The sequence below is a fragment of the Phaenicophaeus curvirostris genome, chromosome 15, assembly GCF_032191515.1.
Source record: "Phaenicophaeus curvirostris isolate KB17595 chromosome 15, BPBGC_Pcur_1.0, whole genome shotgun sequence".
Taxonomy (NCBI): Eukaryota; Metazoa; Chordata; class Aves; order Cuculiformes; family Cuculidae; genus Phaenicophaeus; species Phaenicophaeus curvirostris.
Window position 1 is genome coordinate 4,456,678 of NC_091406.1, and position 8,610 is coordinate 4,465,287.

The 8,610-nt window shown below is 37.5% G+C and overlaps 2 protein-coding genes and 1 long non-coding RNA gene across 3 annotated transcripts in view; 2 read left to right on the top strand and 1 right to left on the bottom strand.

Annotated features, from left to right (window-relative positions):
* HNRNPAB (heterogeneous nuclear ribonucleoprotein A/B) overlaps nucleotides 1-8,610 on the top strand; it is a 302,005-nt gene that overhangs the window by 89,269 nt on the left and 204,126 nt on the right. The window lies entirely within an intron of this gene.
* Nucleotides 1,352-6,264, bottom strand: LOC138727127 (uncharacterized). The gene is made up of 3 exons (XR_011338525.1): nucleotides 4,332-6,264; nucleotides 3,500-3,585; nucleotides 1,352-3,211 (listed from the first exon to the last, which is right to left on the bottom strand). It is a non-coding gene; the product is annotated as an uncharacterized lncRNA (long non-coding RNA).
* LOC138727125 (neuropeptide Y receptor type 6-like) lies at nucleotides 3,462-8,065 on the top strand. The gene is made up of 3 exons (XM_069869335.1): nucleotides 3,462-3,596; nucleotides 5,530-5,621; nucleotides 6,783-8,065. Exon 3 carries the CDS (start codon nucleotides 6,798-6,800, stop codon nucleotides 7,920-7,922), a length of 1,125 nt encoding a protein of 374 aa, XP_069725436.1. The 5' UTR covers nucleotides 3,462-3,596; nucleotides 5,530-5,621; nucleotides 6,783-6,797; the 3' UTR covers nucleotides 7,923-8,065.

Below are 8,610 nucleotides of genomic sequence, written 5' to 3' on the forward strand. Positions count from 1 at the left end.
AAATCAAAACTGTTATTACAGTTTAAAACATGCAGGAAAATTGAAACAGACTGAGATTAACAAGAAAAACTTTTTGATTATTTAAGTATTTCTTAATTAACAATTAGGACAGTGAAAAATGTCATGGCGTGAAAACAGCAGGGTATGGGGCTCACAGTGTTGTTATTAAAAGACTGTAGAGTGGGAAAAAACCCTCAGAGATACAAATTATCATCTTCCCCCAAACCTGTGAGCCATTGAAATAATTCGTTCTTTGGCAAAGATTATTGTTGGAAAACACCATCTGTAGAAGTTCTGGAAAGCTAAAAAAGGATTGAAACAGGGTTTGGAAAAGGGAAAATCTCATAAAGTACGGATTAATGCAGTCACACTCTTGTTACAATTACTCACATATCTTATCTCTTTTTCAGTTAGAAAAGTAATTTGGCTGACCCAAAAAATAAAGACGATAAACTTCCAGCCAGTGAATACATCAATTTCCATCTCAATCATATCCCATATGAATAAGGGCCAGAGAGTAGCCAAAAGTTTGTGACACTGTATAATTTTTAAATCATGCTATCATAAGTAATTCTATTTAAAATTAAAGCAGATTTTAAACCAGTTGACTTTTCATTCTAGGCATAACTTAATTGCAAAGTACGGACCAGAATGAAGCATCAATCCCTGAGCTTGTGATGCTTCATTTCTACCTGATTTAAAACTAACTTGGAAACATTTACTCAAGCTGAGGACGTACCCCTAGCTGCTGTATAATCAGGTGCTTGGGAAACATGCTCCAGTTGGTTTCTACGTGAATATCATACCTAGAAAGCTTTTAGGATCAGGCTTTTATTGGAATGATTGTGATGAGGTGATAATCAGTAGAACGACTGGTATTCAGTCTAGTGAGAGTCAATACATATTGGTTTGAGGTTTCTTGTTCGTTTGTTTGATTTGCAAACTGAGACAGAACTCCCTAATAAAACTCTTCAAAAATCATATCAAAACTCCTACCATTTCCTACGATACAGAGTCATCTCTGAGCTGCTGAAATCCCACAAAGGCAGAGTTACTAAATTTACCCTTGACATTGGCAAGCCAATTGCAGTCTTAGCTGCAATGTATTCATAGAATCATAGAATCACCAGGTTGGAAAAGACCCACCAGATCATCGAGTCCAACCACTCCTATCAAATTCCTATCCTTCATGTTTTGTTATCAGATTACGTATAAAGTATGCTTCTCACTACAGTTGTGCCCGTCTACTGATAAAGGCTACTTTCCCATCTCTTCTTATTGACCAACATAGAAATAACATGATCTTTTATGTAAAGTAGATACTGTTCTACCATCCATTAACCTTTTTTTTTGCAAACAAATGCTACAGCGTTTGGCTGAAAACAATATATCTTTGTCCCTTCATACACAGCCATAGATTCCACTTAGCAAACATACCTTTGATGTCAGGCATAAACAGACCAAGAGCAGCTACGCCCACGAGCCCCTGATGTCAGACGCGAACTAATCCACAACAGGTTACAACAAAATTAAACCCGTGGAAGGCAGCAGGTTGATAGAACTGTAAAACTAAGGGGATCACACGTGAAACACATCAGTCTTCCCACAGACAGAGGACTGCACATGGTGTTATATTAGAAACAGAAACCTTTGTGAATAAGCAACCTGACCTTTGTTTGAAATTTAAAAATAGAATCACATCTTTTTCATTTTACTGGCTTATTTCCTTTATAAACAGATAATGCACTTTTATGGCCTGTTCTGATACGTATCTTGATTCACTTCCCAGGTTACACTACAACCAGAAGGACAAATTCTAAAGTACTCTGGAAAAGCTTTGTTTTTATAGTATTTCTGACATAATCAAAACCAGCAAGTGCTAGAAAAGTTTTAGAAAACTATATTCACATTGATCGATTGTAGCATTTTGGTTAACAGCTCAGAATTCATAGACCCCACCTAGAATAAATAATAATAATAAATAAATAATAGTGGACTAAACTAAAGTGGTGGAAATTTAAGGGGAGGTGTTAAGGAATTATTTGTAACAGTAAATTAGGCACATGACTACTTAATCTAGGATCACCACAGATGTTTAAAAAACAGGTTATGCAAATACATCATGAACAGATAGGAAGATACTAGAAGCAGGAGGTTCATCTGGCTGATTTCAGAGGCTCCCTCCACGCCTATTTTCTACAAATACAATAGCATTACAACTAACAACATTTTCAAATAATTAGTTCTAACCTGCACTCCAGGTACAGCATCAGTCTTGCTCAAACCAGAAGATCCTATTGTTTTTCAAAATCATTCTCTCCTAAAAAAAACCAGACACGGTAAGACAGACTCCAGCCCTCTCTCAAGTGTTTTGTCTACAAGTTTCTACTGCTCTAATTTAACAGGGAATTCTTACCTAGTTTTCCTGAGTCAGTTCCCACACAGACACATTCTAACTCTGGACCATTTTCTATTGCCACTGCTTTTTCTAGTACTGGAAAGGCACAGAATGGCTCAGCGTAAGAGGTTGAGATTGGGGCATAAGTGGACCCAGATATGAATTCAAGAGTTTGAATAGCAATGTACCAAATAGCACATACTAAGAAAAAACAGCTCCTTTCCTCTCCCACAAATGTCCACTCAAAACATTTAATAGGGAAACACAGAATGCCAATTTTTACAAAGAAGTGGTTATAAAAGCTATGGGATTTTACCAGCAAAACAGCAATAGCAAAGCCCCCCCTTCAATATGGGCTTGAGTAACATGCCAGGCTTTGCTTTTCAGCAATATTTTTCTATCTCTGGAGTATAAACAAAAATAGCAATTTATAATGAAAATACAGTGATCTTAATTGCAACAGAGCAAATTATACACTTAATAGGATGTCCATGCTCTTTCCAAGCAGCTTACTGTGTTTTCATATCTCCCTCAGTTAAAAAAGCAATAAGCCATCTGCAGATGTTTACGCATGAAATCCAACATAGGGAAAACATTTGCACTCCAGAACAGATAAGATAATTGAAAATGAAATTGCAAGATAAGGTGTTTGACAGGGTGGAGGGAAGCTGCACTGAAAAACCATCCCCATGACTACTGGTCCTTTCTCCTCCCTGCTCATTGCTGTTTGCCTCTTGGATTCCAGAGCTTGTTTTATTCCTCAGCAGCCTTTCTGCAGACCGGTGGATTCAGTCATAGTTGGAAATGGTGGAACTGTGGTTTGTTTCAGAAAGAGAAGAAAAGAGAGTTTAAGTATCACTTTAGCAGCAGATGGCTTCGCTTTGGATTATTTTATACACAAAGGAGATGTGTTTGCTGGTGTTGTAATTAACTCAAAAAGGGAACAGAAAAATTGTTAAAGGCAGTGTGGATTTGACTTGATTTTTCACCAGGCAAGATATCAGAAAATCCATAAAACTGTGGCAAAAGTTACTGAAATATATTTTAAAGGATTATTGTATTCTGCACATCCTGTATTTAAAACTGAATGGAAAGTTTTACCTGTGCAATACTTTGGGACTGAAAAAACGGATGATGTTAGCAACTGAAACATTTACTTGTCACTTTGAAGGGATGGGACCAGGCATCTGTAACACAGGTAAGAGAATACTTAAAAAGAAAGCCCTTTTAAAATTCATTTTATTTTAGACTATGCTTTTAACTTTCTGTTGCTTATGTACATTTCAATAATGTTTCTGCATACAGAGGAATGAAACAACTAGGCTAAATGGGTTTTCGTATCTTTTTCAAAAATCTTTTTCAAAATGCATGGATCAGGGATTGAAGTAATTAGTTCTCTTTTTAAACACTTCAATCCAAGTCTGACATCAGCCGTAGTTGCAGTTCAAGGATGTCGATTCTGCTAATAGTTATTAGCTTAAAGATGCCAGCATGTATCACAATATAGTTGAACAAGCTGCAGCAAGTACTAGCATAACTTATTTTCCTAATGCTACAAATACTCCAGATGTTTAAGCAAGACAAGTGTAATTGTTGTATTGCCAAGAAAATGTTTAAAATGCCTTGCAGAATGACATGTGCTAAAGGCTACACTTTTGAACTCACAGTACAAGATAAACAGTGAAAAGAAATTAATCTTATTCCTGAAAAAAAGGACAGTGCGGATGATCAGTGTGCCTAAAGGTAACACAGTGAGTGAATTGATCAGATGGCCAGGACAGGGACTTTTCCTTAAATGCTAGAAAGTGCCGAAGAAGCCTACGACTCACACTGAATTCTTGGGAGAGCACATTCAGCACTTGCTATCAAACTGTGTTGTGCAACCATGGATAAATAAGCAAGCATAGCAAATAGTGCATAAAATATTACAAACCTGGCTCAGCCTCATGTCCTTTGAGTCTCTGCAGCTTCTCCTGCTCACATAAAAAGCAGGGGAGAGCATAGCTTGTCTTTGAAGGTATCTTGCTTCCAAGCCAGACCCCCTGCTAACACCTGGTCTCTTCTTCAAGGACAGGGCTCAGATCTGTGTGAGTCAGGCAAATACCACAGACAGCGCAAAGAGAAAAGATCACTCTTGGGATAAAGCAGCCAGGCTGTACACCCTTACACATCTAAACTGGCAGTAAAGCTCATCAGGGCAACATTTGGCACTGGTTGGCCTCTTGTCCTTCCAGCACACGCATCCTTCTATGTGATAAATCCAGCCAGGCAATTAGTGGTGCTTCACTGAAAAGTAGTTACAGTGCATTCCAGGAAAGATGCTGCTTGAAGGTGCTGCTGCTCAGCCGCACCATCAGTTTCTGCAGGATCTGACTGTGCTAGCTTTGAATGCTTTCTATTTCTCCTGGATAGATTAGGAGAAGAGTTTTTGCAAGCCGATGCATGCACAGTAGGGTCCACAGCTCTTGTTCTTGCCCTGCTGGAGTAGGGACACCTGTAAGGGAGTACAAAGGCAATCTGAGCCACTAGACTTTTGCATCATGACTGAAAGGTTTCTATGCCATTCCCTCAGTATAGCTGTAACTGAGTCAGCTGGGTTGTTTAGGGAGACTATGGCTCTCAGTGTTAGCCCCTGACCACAAATTAGGTTGTATTTGGAGTATCAGGGCCACATCTAATCACATAAATCTACAGCCACTTCTCACTCTAGCACACTAGTTGAAAGGCATATTTTAATCAGAATTAGAGTGGTAACAGATCCTCCGAAGGTGGTTGGGGTTTGTTTTTCCAGAAGCTTAATTTGAAGCACCCACACTAACATCATACAGAAGTATCACGATAAAGCGGTTGAGGATATAATTCTATCTGGAATATTCTTTAGCTGCCTGGGGGCAAACAGTTACAGAAGCATAGTTCCCAGTATAAGCCTGGGTTTGGTGTTTAATCTAATGCAAGTAACCAAACATTTTTCCTTTCTGACTGAATAATGGTAATGATTTTTATTAAAATGTTGACATATCTTGTGCATATAAACAAATTATTTATAGTTAATACTAAGACATCTACCTATCCCTTCTTTTTGTGCATCCTCTTTAAGCTTCTACTGCTTCTTCATCCTCCTTTCTCCACAGGCTCTCAACACCATGGTATTTATTACAGGGGGGGAAGAATGACCTCCTTCCAGCTAGCCTTCCAGTAATTTCTACTTCAAATAAAAATTAAGGTGAGTTGCGTTTTGAAAGTTATAGTTGTAGAACATATTTATCCATCCTTCAAAGTAACTCTTACATCCTTCTTTTTTCCTTTCCCAGGTTGGAAATTTAGCCTCTTTCTGGCCAGAAAGCGGATGAGCCTTTGGTTTAAGATTAAATTTAACTCAATGATAAATTCAAACCCATCAGAATATTCTACTGAACCTAATTCTTCATGTTAATATTAACTTTATAACAACAGAATTGTGCTAATATCATATTTTTGTCTGACAACTGTTTAACTTAGAACTGAAAGAAGAATCAACTCTGTGTCTCTTGAGTACATGTTGTATTCAACCACAGAAAATTTGGGGGTTATTATTTGTCAGATTTGTACAACAGCAAATGGTGTGTAGGGAAATGAGACAACTTTTGACAACTATCAACATGGCAATATTGTATGTATAACTATGATGTGATGTTTGTTTGGTTTGCATTTTTCTCAGATTAAATTGAGGAAAAGGGACATGCTATCTTTAATACAAAAGCAGAACAGGAAAATCTCTTAAAGACATCATTCATAGAGGTGTTGGATATCATTTAAGCTCAAGAATACGTCAGAAGGATTTGATGTGTTAGTTCACAGTGCTTTGTCCTTATAGACAAAATCTATGTGTGATGTCCAAGCTAGCAATGTAATTCCTGGATCCCAGTCTTCATTTTTCTGATAATAGCAAGAACAGATTATCCTCATCAGAATTCTTTAAACCTTGCTAAATCTTTGACTTAGACAAATCTTAAAATACTTTATTTCAAAAAGCAAAGTTTATCCACACTTGGTAAAGGAGGATTTGCATGAAAATGGTCATACTTAAACAGAGCCATGACTGCTGTTTCTTATACATCACAACCAGTTACAGTTTTGTAACAATGTCTGTACAGAACTTCAGAAAAGGGACTTCATACACATATATATGTATATACACACACATACATACACACACACACAAAACCACTAATACTCAGCCACTGGCTTTTCCCATCTGAATTTTTCAGTGCTATGATTAGTTGCATTACATTTGCTCAGAACTTCAAGGACACCAACTACAAAGACAGACTCATTGTAAATCATAACCTTGGAAAGCTCCATAAAAAGTATATTCTAAATAATGCTGTTCTTTTTTTTTCCATAGGTTGCCAGATGCTTCATGATGGATAAAGCCCTTCCACATCCCAGTGAGATTCTGTCTAATCAAACTATCTCAAACATTAGCTATTCTCAGTTTTTGAACTTTGATGAATGCCAACCTTCCTTCCTTGCAGAATTCTTGCTTATTACTGCCTACACATTAGTTACAACAGTGGGGCTTTTTGGAAATCTTTGCTTGATTATAATAATAAAGAGGCGGAAAGAAGCTCAAAATGTTACTAACATTTTGATTGCCAACCTCTCTTTATCAGATGTCTTGATTTGTATCATGTGCATTCCTGTCACAGTTGCGTATACCTTAATGGACTACTGGATATTTGGGGAAGCTATGTGTAAAATAAGTTCTTGTATACAAAGTCTATCTGTCACAGTCTCCATTTTCTCCCTCGTACTAATTGCCATTGAGAGATACCAGCTAATTGTGAACCCACGTGGCTGGAAGCCTAGTATTTCACATGCTTACTGGGGAATTCTTTTCATCTGGCTTTTTTCCCTCATAATATCCATTCCTTTCTTAATATTTCACCAATTAACAGATGAGCCCTTCAAACATCTGTCTTTCCATAATGATTTCTACAAGAACAAGGTTGCTTGCATTGAAGCATGGCCATCCGTTACAGAACGACTGATTTTTACCACTAGTCTGCTGGTTTTCCAGTACTGCTTCCCGCTGGGGTTTATTTTTATCTGTTATCTCAGAATATTTGTATGCCTCCGAAGGAGACATGGTAAAATAGATAGGATGAGGGAAAACGAGAGCAGAATGAGTGAAAACAAAAGGATTAATATGATGTTGATATCAATTGTTGTGACTTTTGCAGCTTGCTGGTTGCCTCTCAATATATTCAATGTTGTTTTTGACTGGAACTATGAGGCACTAATGAGCTGTAATCATAATCTAGCCTTTACAATATGCCACCTTGTGGCCATGATCTCAACATGTATCAATCCTATCTTTTACGGATTTCTCAACAAGAATTTTCAGAAGGATTTGATAGTATTAATTCACCACTGCAGATGCTCAGCATCACAAGAGGAGTATGAAAATATTGCCCTTTCAAATCTGCAAACTGATGCGTCTAAGGGGTCCCTGAAATTAAATAATCCCCCTGTAGATACCTAAAATAATTCAACAAAAGTTACCAAATTTTGTATTTTGTTGCAGATGATACCTTTCTGTACATCTTGATTGTGTTACTGCTGAATTTAGAGGAGGCCTTTGCCATTTAGTTCAGCAAAACCAGGATTATGGTCCCATAGGCATCCTCTTAACAGGTGCATTATGACGGTAATGCTAATAAACCACTTGCAAGGGTGATAAAGATCAATATTAATAAACAGTATTAACATCTTACTTTTTTAATCCACAATTTCCAACTCACTCATTTCAGCCACTGATGCAGTTGTTCTTCCTAAACACCTGGCTTCACCCAAGTAATTTCTAGCTTCATCAGCCTTTCCACAAACTGTTTTCTGGCCTCCCAGTATTCCAGCCCTACACTGTTCCCACCTCAGCCATCTGGCTAATCTGCACAACAGTTTATAGTTTATAGGCAATTCACACTGTAAGGAGAGCCCCTTAAATTATCCTAAGCCTCCACCATCTTCCTTTTAGCTCCACCATACAATTTGCTTTGGCTTAGTACCAGTTCAACCTAGAAATTGTATTTTAACAAGGGACAAGGCTAGAGTTGGAATTTCTTCTTTTTTTTTTTTTCTTCTTATGAGCACTAATAGAGGCCCCATTTGATATACTGCAAACTCCACTCAGATTGTGGCTGTTCAAGATAGAGTACAAATTTAGCATTTCT